This window comes from Poecilia reticulata, linkage group LG11 (genome assembly GCF_000633615.1).
Source record: "Poecilia reticulata strain Guanapo linkage group LG11, Guppy_female_1.0+MT, whole genome shotgun sequence".
Classification (NCBI taxonomy): Eukaryota; Metazoa; Chordata; class Actinopteri; order Cyprinodontiformes; family Poeciliidae; genus Poecilia; species Poecilia reticulata.
The window spans coordinates 11,245,900-11,267,661 of NC_024341.1; the positions used below are offsets into that span (position 1 = coordinate 11,245,900).

General features: G+C 38.2%; 2 protein-coding genes across 2 annotated transcripts; one reads left to right on the forward strand and one right to left on the reverse strand.

Annotated features, from left to right (window-relative positions):
- The first annotated feature begins 1,196 nt into the window (after positions 1–1,196).
- On the forward strand, positions 1,197–3,581 carry bet1 (Bet1 golgi vesicular membrane trafficking protein). Its single transcript, XM_008421732.1, has 4 exons — positions 1,197–1,373; positions 1,564–1,670; positions 1,763–1,819; positions 2,886–3,581. The coding sequence occupies exons 1-4, from the start codon at positions 1,355–1,357 to the stop codon at positions 3,039–3,041; spliced, it is 339 nt and encodes a 112-aa protein (XP_008419954.1). The 5' UTR covers positions 1,197–1,354; the 3' UTR covers positions 3,042–3,581.
- LOC103472241 (probable acyl-CoA dehydrogenase 6) lies at positions 3,471–21,687 on the reverse strand. The gene is made up of 9 exons (XM_008421731.2): positions 21,283–21,687; positions 17,261–17,381; positions 9,831–9,960; positions 8,399–8,505; positions 7,422–7,589; positions 7,016–7,189; positions 5,724–5,885; positions 4,330–4,480; positions 3,471–3,982 (listed from the first exon to the last, which is right to left on the reverse strand). Exons 1-9 carry the CDS (start codon positions 21,481–21,483, stop codon positions 3,892–3,894), a joined length of 1,305 nt encoding a protein of 434 aa, XP_008419953.1. The 5' UTR covers positions 21,484–21,687; the 3' UTR covers positions 3,471–3,891.
- Positions 21,688–21,762: the final 75 nt, after the last annotated feature.

The window sequence follows — 21,762 nt, forward strand, 5'->3', positions numbered from 1 at the left end:
AATCTTTCAAACCAGATTAGAGGCCCTGTGCAGTATCGGCTTAAAGACGGGTGATGGATCACGTATGAGGGGATAAAGGAAGCCAATCATGGCTAAAAAGCACCTACAGGATTTTGGGAAGTGTTGAGAAAATCTTTTCCATCCAATGCGGCACAGACGGATATATCAGCGTGCCCTGGAACTGAACCCAAAAAGAACATCTGTCTGCATTTTATGGTGATTGCCTTTCAAAATGTTCAAAGGAAACAATCCGCCTGCATAGGAAAGGATCATATAGAAATCTTCTTCTCATAATCACATCATCTACCGGCAAAGGGAGATTAACCCTCAGATGTTTCCCACATTGGGATCTACGCTGTTAGAAATACATTTTATTTTCTGTTAATTTGCCTTTCGCCACGCAATTTTTACAGCTTGCCAACTAAAAGGACGCACACTACATTTATTATTTTAAAACCCCTTTGCGTACAAACACAACAAAGAGTACAATCAGTGTTATATCAGGATAATCTCAAAATGTAGGGGTGACTAAACTAATGGGAAATCAAAATGTTCAGAGTCCGTGCATGTCATGGCACAAATGGAATAAAAATAAAATAAAATGTCTGCGAAAGGAAAATGTTATTGGCAAGTATCACACGAATTGGACAGCACAATGCATCGCTCACTGTTGCCGAGTAAGATGATTAACTCTTAATTCCTATTTTAAAAATGTTGGGAGTTCAGAATATGAAGGGAAGTCAATAAAGATGGATGATGATGACTTTTTGTTTTAAGACGGTAGTTTATCTTTGTTTGTGGTATTGACACATTTTCATTCAGACAACTACTCTGATTTGTATGAAATTTGAAATGGATATTATGGTTTTTGGAGCAGAATAACACAAACATATTTAAGCTTAGTTATTTTTTTATGTTTCTTAATCTCTTAACTGTTCACACACAAACACAAAGATTAAGAGGAGAATTTGTGAAATTAGACGTTTTTGGTAAACAGGACAGTAGGCTGTTATTATTATTATTATTATTATTATTATTATTATGATTATTATTACTATTATTATTATTATTATTATTATTATTATTATGATTATTATTATTATTATTATTATTACTATTATTATTATTATTATTATTATTATTATTGCGTAGGCGTAGTAACCACAGCCCCCTTTTCTTTGGAAAAATCGCCCTCGTCGGCCACCGTATGATGTCGTGGCGTTTACTACGGTGGGAAGTCGGCGTCACAACTATCAGGCTACGGTTTAGTTTCGCTTCCAACCTTATTTATCCTCCGTAATTTTCATCCAGACGTCAAATTCATATCGGGAATTATTCATTTCAGTGGGTCGAGATGAGGCGCGCCGGACTGGGTAAGAAATAAAACAATTATACCTGACGGTTTATGAATTCACGTTTAGCTTGTTTGCTAATTAGCTAACGTGTTTACCATCCGAGAGAATCCTACTGTCGTGAACTCTTGTTTTAGGTTTTTGTTTTTCACCTGACGGCAGCAGAAGGCTAATGATAAACCTTATTGATGGTATTTTTCTTTTCTTGCAGGTGAAGGAAGCTCTGGACATTATGTAGCCAGCGGCTACAGTGTGCATGAAGAGGAGAATGACCATCTTCAGGAGGGACTGAGGAACAAAGTCAGCGCCCTGAAGAGTGTAAGTATGTATGGACACAAATCAGAACCTTAAATGATTAGTAGAATTACTATTTAATTGTTCACATGTTGCCAACATTACTGTCTTAACAGCTGTCAATTGAAATCGGAACCGAAGTGAAGTACCAGAATAAAATGTTGGACGACATGGTGAGTTTCGCTTGGTTATTTTGTTTACGCTTCCTCTACATAAAAAAGCCAACATCAAGTATTTTCTCCCGTTTCCAAGTTAAATGGTAAAAAAAAATAAACTCCTTCTCTTCCTGTATTTTAATTTTAGAGCGCTATAAGCTTTGTTTAGCTTCAGACTGGCATCTGGAAGTTGGCCAGGACCTTTTTTTTTTTTTTGCTTCTATTGCTTAAGCCAAACAAAACCTTGATCCATCCTTCCTATTGAAATAACAGCTCTATTTCAAAACATCTATTTCTTGCAAATGTATTGGAAGCAGTGGGACGTGTGCAACTCGAATTAATAAATTTAACAGTAGATTCCCAAAAGGAGCCAGTTTGGCTTTAACATCATAGTACAGAGACTTTTAAAACCTTTGAATGATAATTTGCTTTAGGACTTTAATTCTGTTGACTTTACGGCTCACAGCTGCTTTTGGTGTTATTCACTGTATTTTAATCTCAAGCAGTGCAACGTGACATGCACGGTGTATTTTGAGTACATTGCCCTAACAATATCATTAAGTCCAATGTTGTTATTTTACAGTGCAATACTTGTCAGCAGTTCATACTTCCCAGATGTATTTACAGTGAAGTGTAATCATTCACTTTGAAAACAGTTTCACTTATGTAACCATTAAGACTTGAGGCCTTTAAATGTTCCCAGTTTCAGTGAGGAAAAATGTATGTAATCATATTTGGACCCAGTGGTAATTTCAACAAACCTCACATTGAATCTCTGTTGAGAAAAAGACAATCATACTAAAAATCAGGACTCGAGTCTGACTTTTAATTCTGACAAATGGATTTAAACTAAGGTTTTGTCAAAGGTAGAATATGTTTCAAAGATCTTAAAAGGTTGATCCATACGTCGTATGCCAGTTTGATTGTAACCGTTTTATTCACCGCCTCTCTGTTACTGCATTGATTTTTATGGTGTTTTGTGTATTAAAATTTTATATCCCAGTAAAGTAAAAATTGCAGTAAGTGTGTTTCTGCTGCGCTTTCGTTTGATACCAACTTTTAATCCCCTCGCTCCCCTCCGCAGGACTCGGACTTCGACTCGACGGGCGGGTTGCTTGGCGCCACCATCGGTCGAGTCAAGCAGCTGTCCAGAGGCAGCCAGACCAAACTGCTGTGCTACATGCTGCTCTTCTGCTTCTTTGTCTTCTTTATTCTCTACTGGTTTATCAAGTTGAGGTGATAAGAGCCTCCGCTTGGACTTGGACCTTTGGTTCCACATCTTCTAGTTCCCGTCTGATGCGTTTCTAAACTAGACCGACCCAATCGTGATAATGCAGAGAGGCCAGGAGTAAAAATACACACGATTCGATGGTATGTGCTCGGTGTCTGAGCCGCGAAAGGACGCTCAGTTGATTCTAACTGGGAAAAAGTACAAACCGGTTCGTTTATGTGAAAAAGACTTGCTGATAAATGAGCTGAAATATTTTGTACCCCTAAAGCCATGCTAGTATTCGTGACTCAGAACTGCCTACTCTACAGTGAGACATTAGTATTCATCAGGTAATAACACTGTTATGAACTGAAATGCAATTAGAGGAAAAATAATGTCACAGCAAACGGCACATGTTAAAAATAATTTCTGATTGTGGAGAAGAGCACCCTGAAGACGCCATTTTGAAAGAGTTTATGTTAAAGAATCAGGAGGTTTATGAGAGCAACATCTTTGCTTCAGATTACATGTAAAAATGTTACTGTAAATAAACACATTTTATGTTCTGAACATTTCCGTGTGTTCCATTATCACACAATGGTCGTCGTGGCGATCTGCATGAATTCATCAATGTGTCAACAATGCAAGTTTTATACATATTAATTAGCTTATTTTCTACAAAAATAAGGCAAAACTTTACAATTAGTTAAAATTACAAAGGGAAACTTGAGAGCTTAATAGTCTGACGAGAACGAGCAGACAAACGTAAGTCTCCACTGCTGAAAACATAAATATGTCACAATTGCACTTCAGTGTTGAATGATTTAGCAACATTTTCAGGACGGGCGCGAAGTCGGTCCGAGAGAAACCGTCGATGACATCACTTCCTGGGCAGCGTGTCCATGTATTTGCAAATGATTCCCAGCATGACCTCGTCGGCTCCTGCACCAATCGACATCAACCTGGAATCCCTGCACAAAATAAGATCTAAATAAGCATAAAACAATTTTTTTTTTGGCAATTATTTAAGTTTCTAGGAATGCCAGTTTTTTGCATCCCTGAATGTTAGGATGCTATAAAATATCTAATCATTCCAAATCATTAAGTCTTAAGAAGTACGTGGCGATGGGAAGCATCGTTAAAACTCTCTAGCAGTGAACGCGCACACAGCGGATTAAATTAATACTCATCGCTTCGCCGGAGAAGAACTTGCAGATGTCTCGTTCGGGGTTCCATCTGCTCAGCTTATTAAGACGTATCTAAACGGGTAAAGTAAACAGAAACCTGAAGGAGAAATGAGCACAGATGTGTTGCTAACCTGTAAAATCTGCTGACTGGCACATCGCTGGTGAAGCCCATTCCGCCCCAGTACTGCAGACAGCCGTCGCTCAGTTCTCTCGCAAGGCGGCCGCCCTTTAACTTGGCCATAGAAGCCAGCTTGGTCACGTCGTTACCTTTGATGTACATTGCTGAAAAAAGATATATATATATTTTAAAGTTTTGAAATCAAAGACAAATGTGTGGAAGAGTAAAAAATTGGAGGAGATAGTTAAACAAACATGCTTCAGATTCTGAGTCAACAGTGATTTTTTATTTTTTTTCCCCTCCTTCAAGCTTTTTTTTTTCCTGAGCGACAGACTGACGCCTTTATCATAGGAAGCCTGGAAAAGCCTGTGAGTGAGCTGCGTTCTTTTCTCTTTCACTATTTGGTTGTTTGGATGTATAATTATGCAACTTGTGCCAAACAGGTGCAGAGGCTTTGACTCACAGAGAGCAGATTGTTAACTGGTACCACTGTGATACATTCAGTGGTAAACAAAGACAGTAGCTTAGTCCTGGACTCCTGCCTGACAGGCGTCTGAGACACAGAGGTAAACATGTGACAGGTGCCACATGTTCACAAAAACACTGCAAGAATCCAGAGGAAAGAGCGCCGTACCGCCGGTGTGTTCTGATTCTGAGAAAACTGGGTGCAAATATGGAGAAATGGCCGATTCATTCTTTGATGGAATAAAAAGCAAAACCAAGCAAACAGCTCTTTTTCTCAATAAAATAAAACATTTCTGATTCCATGTCTGACAGCAGTTCACGTACTAGATTTACTCTTCTTTTTTTCTTTTAAACAAAAGATAAAGAGATGAAAATTGATTTTGTGTTCTTCTAATAAAACATTGATTTTCTTCAGAGTAGGTAAGATATCGAAATAAGAGCAGTTTGATGAATTAAAAGTAATGAATTATTTGTGCGCCGTCATTTCAAACCAACATCAACCTGTGACGAACCTGTGGCAACACCTGCGTCATCTTCGATGATGCGGTCGATGAGCGTGCAATGCTAGTGACTGCTTTTAAATCAGCTGGAGACGCAACCACACCTCCTTGATGAAACACCTCTGCATAAGATGCTTCCGTGCGTCAGACCTCCTCTTCCGCATCTAAACCTGCCACCTGTCACGTTCTTCACGTTTGGACTGATTAGCACTGACCGTATACGAAAAAGAAGGAAAGAGAAAGAGAGACGAGGACATGGTGACTGGCTGTTGTTTTTCTTCCCGGATTCAGTTTTACTGCAGAAAATGTCAGCATTTTCTTTTCTTTACAGCCTGAACCAGGCTTAAGAGAGAAAAGAGGTGTTGGGATGCAACTCACACCCTCGAGTGAACAATGACCTTTTCTTTTTTTTTTTCCCCCCAGCTTCACAAAGTGACTGTACCTGTAGCGCGGTACAGGAGGGAGCGGAGCAACTCGACTTCCGTCTGAAGCTCGGCCAGCCTGAAGTGAACTGCCTGGTGATAGAGGACGGGCTGCTGGAAGACCTTCCTCTGCCGTGTGTAGTTGATGGTTTCCTGAATGATGCTGTCCATCGTGGTGACAACTGGAGAAAATTGGAGAAAAAAAAAAAAAAAAAGAAAGGCGATGTCGGATTGTTTTCGGTTTCCTCGTTGTTGAGTGTCATATTCATTTCAGGCTTTTAATTACTTATTAAACTCTCCCTTTTCCCACAGTGAAATGATTATGCAACTAGCAACTTCGAGGACTTCTAAAGCAAGCACTTGGCGCACGAGCTTTATTTTGCACACATTTCCACTATTTTCTGGTTAAACGTACCGTAGCAACTCGCAGAGAAACAAGATAATGTTGCTTTGATACCATTTGCAAGCAATATATTGATAATGGCACAATAATGCAATCAATAAGCTTACATTTTTTCCTAAAAAAAATTTCACACTACAACTGGAAGATATTGTAACTATCCAAAAAAGGGGAAAAACATATACACCTGAGACCATAAATAAAATGGATTATGAAGTCTAAAAACAAAATCGCCATTGAAAAAAAAAAAATCATCAGAATGAAAATGATCCAAGTTCTTTTTATTTATCCTGTGAAGAATTGATTGTGTTTATTGCGACAGGCTTAAATATTAGTGAGTTTTTGTAGAAAATGGAGACTGTAAAGACATTTTGTAGGTTAGAAAAAAATAAAAAAAATGTAATTTTACTTCCGCACATGATTCAAGTTTTAGATTGTGTCTTTTGTTTTAAGTGTGCCCTAAAAGGAAAACGGTTGAAACAAAATATGACAACCCAGATATATAAAGACGTTCACATTCACGCCGATGATAGGGAAATTGAAACTCTTCTGCTGATCCGCTGATTTGCAGCACTGCAAGTTGAGCAAGTTGTCAGACAGACGCATGTGCAACCATCCATTTCACAAAAGGCATTCTGGTTTGCTTCATTTCGAAAAAGCTTCTTAAAAGTCCTGCCAATAAAACACTGAGTCAGACTTCTTTCATGAAATCAAACAACTACTTTACAAATGATTAGGAGCTTAAACTGCGTGACCCGAACTCCCTTTTTCTTTTTTTTTTTTTTAAGTAAAACCAAAGAAAAATACCAAGGAAGACGATGGAATGAAGGGGAAAAAAGACGAGAAACAAATCTAGGGGAAGATTACATGTTTTGATTGGCTTTTTACTAGGGGAAAGAGCGCTTCACTCACTGTTGGCCACGGCCCAGAGCCTTTCTTCCTGGAACTGAAGCATCTGATAAGTGAAGCCCATGCCTTCCTGGCCGATGACGTTCTTGCAGGGCACGCGGACGTCATCGAAGAAAACTTCGGCTGTGTCCGACGACCACATGCCGATTTTATTAATCTTCCGGGCAACGTGTACTCCTTTCGGGGGGGAAAAACACAATAAGTACAGGAAATTCATATGTGCTCAAAACAAATATTATGAAATTAATTATTGCCAGTTAAGAAAACAACAGCGGAGAAAAAATGAACCAAATTTAAAGCCTGAGGCTTGATTCATAACGTACATCATCGTCAAACTACATTAATCACCTCTTCGAGGTGTTTAGTGTTGCACAATTTCTAATATGAATATGACATCTTAAGACTCTACCTGGCAGGTTCATGGGTAAACAGATGAGAGATTTGTTCTTGTGTGGGGGTCCATCACTCGTGTTGGCGAGGAGACACATCCAGTCAGCCTGGGTACCACTGGTTGTCCACATCTTTCCTCCATTGATCACATATTCATCTCCTTTTCTCACTGCCTTGGTCTTAATACCTGCATTAAAAGAGCAGCTGAGTGTGGATAAAGGGTCAAAGAAATCAAAATTTGGGAATTTTGCTTAGTCTAAGAAGAGGTGAAGACAGAGAGCACAAACTAAACCAAAGAAGTAATTAAAGACGAAGAATTATAAAAACATCTCGATTCGATCCTAAATATCTGCTCATAGTACAAATACATTTTTAGGAGCACTGACAGAGGGGCTGTACTGGCAGCTGCAGCTGACGGCCTGTGTGTCATGTGACTTGCTCTGCATGTTGTGCTTCCTAGACAGGTGTGTGTGGGTGAACGGGTCAAACGGTGAAAAGGAGAACAACTTTTCTGTAGATTGTGTCAACCCATAGTGACGCTGGAACCGCAATGAGATATGTTACAAGCTGAATCATCAAGGAGTCATATCAAAACAAAGAGTAAGCATGCTAACATGAGCCTAGCATTTAAGCTAACTGCCTCACATGTTGAAAATCAACAGCAGGAGCAAGACTTGACTTGAACACTGTAGCTGTGCATTGAATAAAAAGTAAATAAAATACATTGGATGTATTTTAAAGGTTGATTAGTGACTCCAGCTTACTTTGTAAACCACTGGACTATATGTTATGATATGCATGTTGTTAATTGTAGTGCACTTTAAAGCTATTTAATTTTTCAAGAATATATATAACATTGATTTAGTTGAAGTATTACACTAGGAATCGCTGCCAAATGCTTATTTTTACTCGTTACTCGAAGTGGTGTTGGAGGGGGAAAAAAAAAACAACAACAAAAAACACGTTTTGATCATTTTCATTCCTTTGAATACGTACTTGAGACGTCAGAGCCAGCTCCCACCTCACTCACACCGAGACAGGCCACTTTGTCCCCCATGATGGAGGGAAGCAGGAACTCCTTCTTCAGCTCATCCGAACCAAACCTGTGCAGTCACAAACACACATACAGAAACTCGTAGGAAACCTACAGAACCTGATAAGAGTTGCATGATTATTTTCTACATTGAATGATGGCCAGACAAGTAGTAAAAAAAAAAGAAACTGTCAAACTGTGTTGTGTAACAGTGGTGAGACACATCCACAATTACAAGACTGCCAACACAGTTTGAAGCAACTGCTTTCCCAGGGGGACAGAAACGAGGCCTCCTGAGGAACCGCTCCCCCCGTTTGAGCAGCTCTCTTCTTATATAAACCTCGTTTCAGGCATAAGTTTCTTCTATGTCTTAATTAAGCACCTGAGACTCTAATTGTACGTTTCCCCGAATTCTGTTTTGTGTCAACAGCAGCTGCTTCTCAGCAGGGACGCTTCACATAACAAGTCTATCTGGCTGGCAGACAGATGCCACATCAGACACAACACTATGGTCAGCGATGGGTAAAATAGGAAACATTTCAGCAGGGAATCTCCTGCAACCTGCCCATTTGCATAGATGTGAATATTTCCACAAAACAAATGCACACAAATATCTGATCTTTTGTCATGGAAGAAAATCCATAACACGGGCAACCCGGTTGAGATTCCCCTGACCATGATGCTCCACCGATCCCCGAAATGTACTTCGGACAAAGCTGTTAGTGTGTAATGAGAAGAGGACATCTGTCACTTTAGAAGGATGAGTCATTGTTCAAATTACATTGAAAATTTCACTGCACTGCAATCGGCTGTCTATGCCTCTCTATGCAAATAAGAAATACAGCTCTGGAAAAAATTAAGAGACCGCTTAAAATTAAGAGACCGCTTGAAATGATCAGCTTCTCTAATTTTACTTTTCATAGGTATGTGTTTGAGTAAAATGGACATTGTTCTTTTATTCTATGAACTACTCACAACATGTCTGAAATTCCAAGCAAAGATTTTGTATTTATTTGCAGAAAATGGAAAATGGTCAAAATAACAACAAAAAAAAAAGATGCAGTGCTTTCAGACCTCAAATGACGAACAGAAAACAAATTCATATTCATTTAGAAACAACAACGCTAATGTTTTAATTCCGGAAGAGTTCAGAAATCAAAATTTGGTGGAAAAACTACGAGGTTTTCAATGGGCTCTTAATTTTTTTCCTCGTTAGGTCAGATAGGTCAGAGCTGGATAAACCTTCTGAAAAACAATTTATTGAAAAAAAAAAAACATTTTGTTGGGACTAAAAAACCAAGAACAGTTTTTGGAACACATTTGACTGATTGCATATCATTTTAAAATAATAATTTTGACAATCAGTGAGTGTAAAACATGTTATTAACGGATTACCTGGCCAGAGCTGGAGTAGCCATGTCACTTTGCACGCCGATGGCCATGGGAATGCCTCCGCAGCGAATGCTGCCGAGCTCCTCTGCTACGGCAACACTATAGCTGAAGTCCAGTCCCAAGCCTCCATATTCTGCACAAGACAAACAAACAGAGTATTTCTGGTTAATCATAATACACATTTTTGCTGCTTTTTTCTTTATTTATGAAAACCAAACAGGTGTAGATCCTCACCATTAAGAAAAACAAATCAGAAAGAGCTACCTGCTTTGGGATAATATCCCAATCATCTTTTTCGAACACTTCAAACGCTGAAATCACATTCCCGGACTTTAATCTTTTCTGTGTTTTCTGTGATAAAACCATCACGAGCAAAACACACTCGGGTCTCTCTGTACGTAATCACTGTGAAGTGAGCCGTTACGGCAGTAACATGCACTCAGATTAATAACAGGATGTTATCCTTAATTGTGTTCTCTGTAATTACGTGTAAAAAGCACTGCTGGGAGATCAGCAGCACACTGTAGATGAGGGTCACGGTCATTTTTTCTCTCATTCCATCTCTTCTACTTGGTATACGAAACCTGATTTGATCCATTAGAAGATATATTTGTAGCAAAATCCAAACTCACCCCTCACCCCCCAAAACCTCTGGTGTCTACTTCTTCTGTGTTGACAGTTGAGAGATATTTACCAAGACCTCAGGTCCTTAATGGAGTTGAGCATTGCTTTTTAAACCCAAATTTGTCATTTAAAACCCATTTCTTTACTTTTTCCTTTGTTTGCCCTTCATCACCTGTTGCAACATTTATTGTGAAATAAACGTACCTCATTCCAGCCTAAAGTCAGTTGTCTAAGAAAACAAGCAATTGGCCATTTCATACAGACACTGAAACTAAGTTATTTTTCTGGAGGATATTGATGAAGCTGTCCAAACAGCAGAAGGCGTTGCCCAAAAAGTTCAGTTTCCATGGTTACGAAATGTTGCACTGGCCAAGAAGTGGTGGTAGTCTGCTTTATTTTTCTTGTTACCTAAAGTTTTACATTTTAAACACTAACTGCAACATCAGTCCTTAAACTAGAAAGTAGCAAATTCACCTCAAAGTTCATGATAAATTTATCTTCATCTGGTGCAGTAAACGTTCTGAAAATCCATATTTAAAACTAAAAAGCAAAATACATGAAGATAAACGCATGTTCAAAGAGAGATAAGAAGGTAGACTTTATTAATATTGAAGGGGGATAAAACAATTGTCAAGAGAACTGTGATTTAACAATCGCAAGGTGGAGATTACAGCAAAAAAATAAATAAATAAATAAATAAATTGGACAACTGCAGCTGATCCATAATACTGCTGCTCACATTCTCAGTAAATCCAATAAGATGGAGAGCATCACCCCATTTTTAATGTCCTTCCACTGTAGCTCAAAGAACAGACTTTCTTTGAGCTACAGAAAGTCTGTAGCTTTCTGGTCTGTAGCTACAGACTACAGAAAGCTACAGCTTTCTGTAGTCTGTAGCTTGCTGAACCAGAAGACCCAAGAGTGCTTAGCACTGAACTGCTTAGCACCAAAATACGTTAAAGATCCGCTGTTCTTTTATCAACCTTCCAGATCTCTTGGGTCTTCTGGTTCTGGTCTGCTCTGCAGAACCAGAACCAGCATCCAAATTCCATGCGCCACTAATCTGGAACAAACTTCCAGAAAACCGCAAAACAACTGAAACACAGAGTGCCTTCAAATCATGGCTAAAACCCCTGCCGTGTACAGTTGCCATGATAACTTGGACTTTGATCAATCGTACATTTGATGTATATTTGCTGAATGATGGCATTTGCTCAAATGTAAGGTTTACTGCCGTTTCATCGTTTGTTACTGTACTGTTTTTGTAACAGAAAGCACTTTTTGAACTGCTTTTGTTGCTGAAATGTGCTTTACAAATAAACTACCTTTGACCTAACAGAAAGCTCTGATGTTTGCAAACCCCCAAAGCTGCCAATACGATTGGGATCGTCACTTTTTCTGTTTGGCCTACTTTTCCACTGATGGCTCCATGAGAGAGCTGCATAAATGCACCACTGAGATGAAGCAGCCTATTTGATAATGGGCAGGTTTTATCTCTCGAGCAGCCTTTAAGTTTGAGGAGCGCCGACTGTCTGCAGCGAAGATGACGGGATGACTTTTTAAATATTTCACTGTCAATTTCATCAGTGGGAAAAAGTCTCTAAAAATAAATTCACTTCAGCTTTCAGTCTGAATAGATATAAAACTCAAACATGTTTTTTGTTCCCAGCTGAACACAGAAATTTCACCGTCCGTAGAAAGTGAAAATAATGATTTTGTGCCTGGTCAAGCAAATGAGAGCTGACCGTTACTCATTCTGGACAGATAACCTTCATGTGGTTGGAAGTAACAAGGTTTCACTTAGTTTTTATGCGTGACAAAAACAAACATAATTCAAAGGAAACTCACTACTCTGATTACCTGTCAGACTGGTAATCAGAAAAAGAAAAAGAGCAGACCTGTGGGCTGCTGAGGAGAGAGAATAAAACCAAAAGAGCCAAACAACTGGAGACACAAAGAAGTGGAGATAAAGTGGGGATAAGCAAACAGGGGAGAGCTGGGTGTAGCCAAAAACTAAGAGGAAACAGTTGCAGCTGCGCGGCGATAGGTCTCTGAGCACTGGGAGCCCTGCGGCGGCTGATGTGAGCAGAGGTGGCACTAGGTGTACCCCGCTTTAAACAAAACAGCAGGCTGTCTGGTTCAGCCAGCGAGCAAAAGCAAAACAAACAGAGTCGGGTCGACAACTCTGCACATGACATATGAGACAAAGCACATATGTCTCTCTGGAAAAGCAGCTGTTCCTCACCATAGGTTTATATAGGCTGGTGCTCCATATAAGGTAGAGGGAAGTCAACTGTAGTGATGATATGGACAATATATAGATGTTTTTGTTTTATTTTATTTTAGCTGGTAATGATCAGACATCAGAAACACGAGTATATATAGCGAATTGAACTTTCATATTTTGACACCTAAAAATATATATTTTTGGTTACCCTTGAATAAAAATATAAAAGATGTTTGCACACATTTAGATGCGAGTCCACAAGTCGCACAAGTAGAGATGGGAATTTTTGTAGATCATTTTGATTTTTGCAAAACTCAGATTACACGCAGTGTCTGTGAGCATCAATGTGAAGTCGTGCCACAATTGGATTCAGCTCTGGACTTTGACTAAGCCAATCTAACACATGAATCTAGCGCTTTTGGTTGTACCGTCTAGGGTCAGCGCCCTGCTGTTCTGGCCGTTGTCCTGAGTTTAACTTCAGAAAAGCATCGCCACAGCTTAACGGGGAGCATCCTCTATGGTTTGCTCTAGAAACATTATAAGAAAAAAAAACAGTCTGAAGACATAAATCTCAATTAGAGGTTCTTCATTTAAACATTTGCATAAAAAAAAAACGCAAAGAGAAAATGTGGAAGCTGCCAGGGTGTATCTGTCAAATAGAGGACATGGCCATTTCCATGCTATGATCTGCAGATTCCTCGTTCTCAAAGCAGAGGAAAACAGGCAGAGAGCCAAGGGTCATCGTTGGCTTCTCCCTCAACGTGGGTGCGCAAGAAAAACTTCCTGTCCTGTGTGTTTTGAGCGGTAGTGTTGAGTGGAAAGCCAAGTACAGAGCTTCATCACTGGGACACACCGGAAGGCTCCCAAAACTATAAACAGATGCCCTAAAGTTGTTCAAAAAAGGTAAGACTATGAAAACATGATTGAGCAAATAAGCCACATTTCTAAAGTATTTCCCACCCCAATTGTTCTATCTTTTTAAAGTGTCCATCACCTACTGGGAGGTCTAGCAAGTCAGTGAGTGAGATCTCTATCAGATGTTGGGATCCTAAACATCCATCTATCCAACTGGCCAAAGTCTTGGAATATCAATCGATTATATCATATCTATCTCATCTGAGGAGTTCTTTATAATTTCAACTTTGTACATAATGATTTGCAAATTAAATACTCTGTGCAGCTCAAACATTTAAAGAAATCACAGAAATGTGAGCTTGGCAGGTAATTTGATTGGTCCACAGCATTGCATTGTTCCAAAAGCAGATTAACCTTTTAAAGGAAGAATTGTTACCAGCATTATATTCTCAATGGTGTTGGTATTTTATGGGACAAAACCATAAAACACCACCAAAATAGTACTTGTGCAATAACTTTTGTCCATTATATACGTTTTTCAAATCCATCTTTCATCAGTTCTCTAAATGTTAGCTCTTTTTCTTGATCAAGAAAATATGTACTGTTCTCTGTTTTTTTCCTGCTTACTGAACTAGTTTCAATAGAAAATTGTGGGTTGTTTTTGTACGGTGGCCAATGAGACCGACTGTAAGACGCAGAGGTAGGTTAATAAAGCAGTCTACGGACAGATTAGGGCCGATATTTGTTTTTTGTACTATTTTTATATAAAAGGATATATTTTTATATATCCTGGATATATTTTATATCCAGCTGACAACCAATGAGGAACATCTATTGGTGAGAAGGCAGACACCAAATTAGGGAAGAGCCATATATGCTTTTTTTTCCATATATCATGACATTAACAGAACAATAAACAGCTTTCTGGGCTTTTGTGGACAAAATGACATTGGAAAAAATTTTGTTTTAACAGGAAGTTTTTTCTGCATGTTTTTACATTATTCCTAGCATTAATAATCACATTTTAATTTTCAAGATAGCAATCTTGAATCAGTCCGAGTGAGTTAATGTAAAAGTCTTTTGACGAGTTTGTATAAGTCCGGTTCATTTGCCATTTATCGAAAAAAACATGCTTAATAAATCATTCCGGGGAAGCTTTCTGAATTGGGCCAAGGTCACGCACTTTTGTGATCCTACTCCATGAATCACTTCTCTATTACACCAGTTCATAAATCCCTACTCCCGCTCAATTAATCCACCTTTAGAAAACAATTAATTCAACCTAACATTCCGTAAATATGCTTGATTGTTCATCAGCATTGCACTGAGCAACAGTAATAAACATCATGTTACTCAAACTGTAGGCTTCTTTTAACAGCTATATTCCAGTCTTCATCCTTATGAACTATGAAACTTTACTGACTAAAAATTGTCTAAAAACAATTAAAATCTCAATGTTATATTTTAAATGATTATTCTGAACTTAATTTTTATACTAACCCTATAGATAGTGATATAGTACATCTCTCCTATAGTCTATGACTGGGCAGATCCTCCTTTCTAATCTTCTCAACTAATGCCTAATGCTCATGTGCTCAGCACATTTTAATTCCTTCGTCCTCCCTCCTCTCCGACCTACAGACTCTCCATGCTATCTTCTCTTCAGAACTCACTATCCAACACTGTCCATAACATACTTTGTTCTTTTCTGCATGACCTATGCTGCCATCTTCTCCCAAACATAAGCAGATGTCAGTCTGTTACGGCAGGAACAAAAAGAAACACTGAAATCCATCTGTAGACATTTAAAGTCTGCTTATAGTTAGCCACACATTCAGGAGTTTTGATTCATCTAAGTCATAAGCAGTGGTCTTTTACCGTCCTTATCCCATTCTCTCCTCCACCTCAGACATAACCACACTGCATACACAAGTGGAAATGGTTTAGAGCTTGCTGAAGCAGGTGTTTTGAATCGTGACAGAGACATTTGGATAAAAACTGAATCCAACTCTTCTGAAACGAGGACCTGCATGTAAATTATAATCTTTGACTGATGGGTTTTCCGACCTGTCCTTTTGGGTTCAAGATGTTATCGCTCAAAGCAACATCTGAGCTTTGACCAGGATTTTCCAGGCTTCCGACATGTTACGGATTTATCAAGGGAGTTTTTGAAACAGAGTCACAAACAAGAATCCGTACAGAGCGTTTATCATGTGGACTGAGGCACAGATGATTGATCTGGTCTCGTGTTTATAGAGCTCTCCAAATTAAATTCACAGGGATACAAATGGACTGAATTCTGTGCCAAAGATTCATTTTACATACTTGACATGAAATAGATGGGATTTTGTTTTTTTTTACAAATCAAACATTCTATTTTTTTTATTAATAAATGTTCAACATCCTGTCTACCTCTGAGAAAGATGTTAAAGAACATATTTCCTAAAAATATGTTCTTAAACATCATCGTAAAAAATGGTTGTTTTCAACAGCAAGAATGTTGAGTGCTCCACGCTTGTACTTAGACCTTTTAATGATATTAAAATCCATATTATTCAAACGGCTGTTTATGCAATTTCCATTCAAGAAAATTTTTTATATATAGGTTTTATCATGCTCCATGATAAGAAAAATTGCTACTATTTTGGCGGTTTTGAAATTATAATTATTTGTCATCATTACTTTGAAAACACAGGTAAATAAAATCAGTGTGAATTGTGAGTTTAAATGTAAGAACATTACGCAGATTTCTGTGGAACATCAAGTCCTTCATGAAGAATGGAAACACTTTCAATTGGTTACAGTCATAAACGGACCGTGTGCATTGGGATCAGGGGTGTGGCCCCCTAGTGGTTGGACAAATTAGACATCAGTTTCACTTTCAGTATGTCATGTAAGCTCATCCTTTTTGGTGCAGACAGCATAGTTCAGCGTAGAGTAGTGCGAACTACTTGGTCACTTTTTCAATAATTGAGTTGCAGTTGTGTTGGGGTTAGGGTAGGGTAGGGTTAGGGTAAGGGTTGGGGTTAGGGTTATTTGCCATGTGGGAACAACTTAGACAATTTTGTTTTTGGCAAATGAAAATGCAATGCTACAATATTAAATACAAATAGTAACTTATACTATTTGTATTTACAAATAGTATTTGTAAATACAAATACTATTTGTATTTACTATTTAAATACAAATAGTAACTTACGCGAGCACTGTGTCTTATGGTATTATGTCTCACGCAGTAGCTTTCAATAGCAACGAGCCCACACCTCCAAAATTATCGGACTACGGATGGAAATTAGCATTAGCATTAACAACATTGTACATCCATTAATATCCATCCATCCATCCATCCATCCATCCATCCATCCATCCATCCATTTTCTTGCACCCTTGTCCCTTAATGGGGTCGGGAGGGTTGCTGGTGCCCATCTCCAGCTAACGTTTCGGGCGAGAGGCGRGGTWCATCCTGGACAGGTTGCCAGTCTGTCGCAGGGCCATTAATATGCACCGTCCCGCTAAAATAAAATCAACTTCAGTACAACTCAGTGGAAAAAGTTGTGTTTGTTAAACGTCTCCTGTGACCAACTTCTTGATCTAGAGCGGTTTTCCTTTGACACTTCAATGTAAAAAATATCCTACATTCATAGACATTTTTCATATTTTAGCATCAAAACAAGTATTTATTTTAGAACTCTATAAAGTCTCAGTGTTACGACTACTACCAACTTACCAACTGGTTTGTTCACTCCAAGAAAGCCTGCATTTCCCAGAATCTTGAAGACTTTGTGGGCTGGAAAAGTCCCTTCTGCTTCCCACTGATCCACATAAGGGTTAATCTCCTGGTCAATGAGCTGCAGCACAAAGATAATCATGGACATGTGTGTCACTCTGTGCTGCATCAAGTCTGAATAGTTTTTCCAAGTAACTAGAGTGCTATTTGAACATAATTTGCAGGATTTTTCTGCATACATTATTTTTTATTTCATCCACTTAGGTAAAAGCGATTGACACTCTACAAAAAATACCACAAGAAAAACATGCGTAGTCATTTTTAACCAAGCTTGTTGTGTGGCATATGTCTGTTCTCAAGCCTGCCATATACCACTAACAGAGACAAGGTGCTGCATATCAGCAAAAGCGGTCTGCAGAAATGGTTCTGTGGGAGCCTTCAACCACAAATAAGTGCTGGGAAAGTGGGGATGTCACGGCATTTGAAAATGGCAACGTTGAAGGCTAATATCTGTACTTTAGTACCGATTGTGTCTGAGGCCAACAATTGTCTTGGTGTTCAGCAGATCTGAATTCACCCAGTTACAGTAAAAAAAAGAAAAGAAAAAAAAAAGATTTTAATGTGTTTTTCACAGAATTGTTATCTGTAAAAGGGGCAATTGTAATCTTAATAATTCAGCTCAGTACGCACAGTTAAGAATTTATATTGAAAATTATACTAGTCAAATTCCATCTGCATGAAAAGTGAATCTGCTGAAAACACAAAGCCTTGGCTGCAACTTCTAGGAAAATAAAGAAGCAACTAAAAGCATCAAGGAGCAACTATCCTTTCAGCATTGCAAGCCAGAGTATTTTATTTTAGCAAATAAAATGCTAAAATAAGATGTTAAAAAACATTTGACGTGATCACATATATATTTTTTTACCATTTTATTTTAGCAAAAATAAAGGTTCAAGCTAATCTGGATGGGTAATAAATGATTATTTGAAAATGAAGAACATTGGTATGTAGAAACTGGCCTCAATACCAGTATAATGTTATATTAATATTTTCCAAAATTATGGTTTCAAAACTGTAAAAATATATTTTTGTACCACAATTAAATGTTAAAGACATGTAAGAATAACAAGAGTATTTCATAAGGAAAAATATGAAAAATATTTGCCTTACGCGGCACATTGTGGATCAATTAGTTGAAAGAAGGTTCCTATACTTTCTATGGCTAAAAATAAATACAAATTAGACTGTTTGGAAATATTTACCGCTGCAAAAAAATGCAGAAAGTGACATCACTATTATAAAGGTTGCACTGTTTTAAAGCTTCATCTGGCAAAGCAGGGGACTTGGAACTTGAGCAGATGACTAAAAACAAAATCGCTTTACAAAAACAAGAGAAACACAAAACTTTATTTTTGTTAAAGAACTTATAAAAGTCAAACTAATTCTTTACCTCAGCTAACATACTAGAATCTTAAATTGTAAGCAATAAGATAATTTTATTTCCTTATCAACACCTCCAGACAGCAGTCAACAGTGTGGTCAGAACAGCAAAATGTACCTACAGTCATTTTTATTCCTGCCAAAACATACAGACCCCAAGCCAGCTAATCACAGTTAGGCCAAAAGGAAAGAACAAATTGTTAGGGAATATATGTAAAAAAAAACAACAACAACACAGGTAACCCTCTCAGTTCCTGAGGAGGAAAAGGGAGGGACAGCTGGCTGCTGGAAATCCAAACAGAAAGGTCATCGGGGAGTAATTCTAGATGTCCTCAAAAATGTTAGTTTGCTCATTTCGTGCTACATAGCTGGGAGATTTCACACGAGTGAGCTGTCTGTTAGTAATATGGGGGTCAGAGACGTTGCATTGCGAAGCGTTTCAGCATGCTCTGTTTGGAAAGCCGATGCTTTTCACTGGACAAAAATATTCTGGATATGATGAAATTAGGCAAGATTTTTCCATTAAATAATATTTTTACAGTACGGCTGGACATTTAGGGATTTTGGAGGATATGTGCAAGATATCCTAATTAGCCTAGCAAGAATATACTCATGACAAAATAATTGAGAAGTAATTTGAAAAACGTATACATCTTTTGAACACATTCATTTTTATCTGAAATATATTTCTATACCACGTATATTAACATTGTCAAATATGTTTTAATCAAATACGTTTGAAAGCAAAGTGCTTAATGAGCAGGATTTATCTTTTTTGCTCTGTGTACTTAGCCTGCAGCCGGCTGCTTTACAGTGTCGGTCAGTTTTAAAACTCTGCTGCCCTAATTAGAGTGATGCATGGTGAACTTATTGATAAGCTGCGGGAAATTTTTAGCTGCATCCAAGCAAAGCAACGCATTACTAAGTGCTTCCTAATAATGTCAGGGGAATCTGTTGTTCATCTTTCATCGCAGCAGCTGCTCTGTTAAGTTCCCAGCTCTGCCCAGTTCCTGGACATGTTCAGGGCTATGGAAGCTCATGGTTTAATGTTTATGTCAGATTTACTGGCACTCTGTGACTGTAACCTTCAGCATCAACTGGGGATTTCCTGCAACAGTAATCATAAGTAATTTATAAACACACTACTATAGTAATTTTTTTAAATAAAGCATTCTTACTCAAAAGTCCCTTTCCTGCAATGCCATCGTATTGTTCTGGATTTCCTTTTTCACATTTGCATTCTTCCCAATATTCCCAGAGCTAGGTTATTTTCAGCCTCCTGGCATTCTTTAATAAAAGAAAAAGAGGAAGAATGAACCTTTACTGTCTGACAAATAAAGCTTTATTCAGACAAAAAACTTCCCTTGACTTTGCCACATTTCTGCTTCCTTCCCCGTGGGTCTCCTGTTGCTATTATTGAAGTCCATTTCCATTTTATGTCTGGTAAAATAAATCTAAAATGACTCACGTTGATTACTAGCAGTCAACCTATCTCTTACGAAAAATATTTAGCAAAAGAAATGTGTCGGAGAGTATAGGCGCATCTTGAACAATTATAAAAGTCACAAAAGGCTGATTTAATCTGCGTAATGAAATTACACTGAACTGTGTGTGACTGTCTGTTTGGAACAGCTTATTTCTTATAAATAAAATAAATTATAACTAACTGTTAAAATAAGCTTATTAAATTAAGCTCCTATTAGTGGATACAATTTATAGCCAGAAAGCCTAATTTGCTGATGACATGACCAGATTAAAGAAATTCATTTTATTTTATGACATCCATTCTTGACATGAAATCTTCTATCAAAGACCTCTCATCCTTATCTGAAAAAGATGGATACGAAAAACACGAAAACATCATCCGACTGGGCCTTAAACCTTTACTTTATGCAAAAAAAAGCCTCTGCATCCAAACTACTTAGCTTGCCTTTTACATTGTAATTAAAATATCAAGCTAAATAGCCAAAAGCAGGAGTAACAACACAGATGTGCTAAATGTAAATAAATATTCAGTTTGGAGTATCATATTTGATGCCCTCAACACATTCAGACCTCAGCCACTCTCACGATTGGCTGCATGTTTCATGTCATGTTCTGGAAATATAAAGATATAGCATTAAACATGCGGGAGTTAGAGGACAGGTGTTGTACAAGTCAGCAACGCAGCTGAAACGAAGACGAGGGTCATGAGAAGCGGATGTCAGACTGTAGCTGTGTTTGTTGAACTGTGCAGCCTCCGTGTTGCTCCTTCCTCAACTCAAAAATATATACACAGAGTTTTTAAACTACCTTCAGACACCAATGAGAAAGTATTTAGCTGTGGGTGCCTTGTATTTCTGCAGTGCAGGACAGTCAGGCTGCAAATATGAACACAATCAAGCAATGGCGGAACCAAAACAAGCTAACTTTGAACTCTCACCTAGTTATTAGCTTTAGTTTTTTTAGCTTTTAACACCTTTTGTGTTGAACGAGTTGATAAAATACTTGATGGTCACATGCAAAGTAGTCACAATTTTATGTCAGTGTTGACTTACTCCCTGCCCTTGTGATAAAATTAGGATATTAGCAATGCTGCGTACCTTCCTGAGGGCCTCCTTCAACGCAAAGTGCTCTTGTGTGTAGATTAAATGGTCATCCGCGACCTCTGGGGCCTTGGGCGATACAGACTGAGAGGACACGTGCTTAGAAAGCGAGCGAGCACCTGAAAAAGAGGCGAATTTGTGCAAAGTGCGGCTGCAGAACAGCATCTTCACGCGCAGAGCTCCTTCATGCAGCGCCATCACTGTTGACGTTCAGCTATTTGCGCATGCGCGAATTGGTTTGTGTACAAAACTTAGACGGAAGCAGTGAAAAAGTTCAGAGAACAAAAAAGTACTTGTCATCTACCTTTTTGCCGAGATACATAGCTTAAGGAAATATTAATTTACATATATATTTTATTATTCTTATTCGGTTACAGTTTATTAGGTAATTACGTAGAAAACAGTTTTTTTTCAAATTGTGATATGTACTATCTATCTATCTATCTATCTATCTATCTATCTATCTATCTATCTATC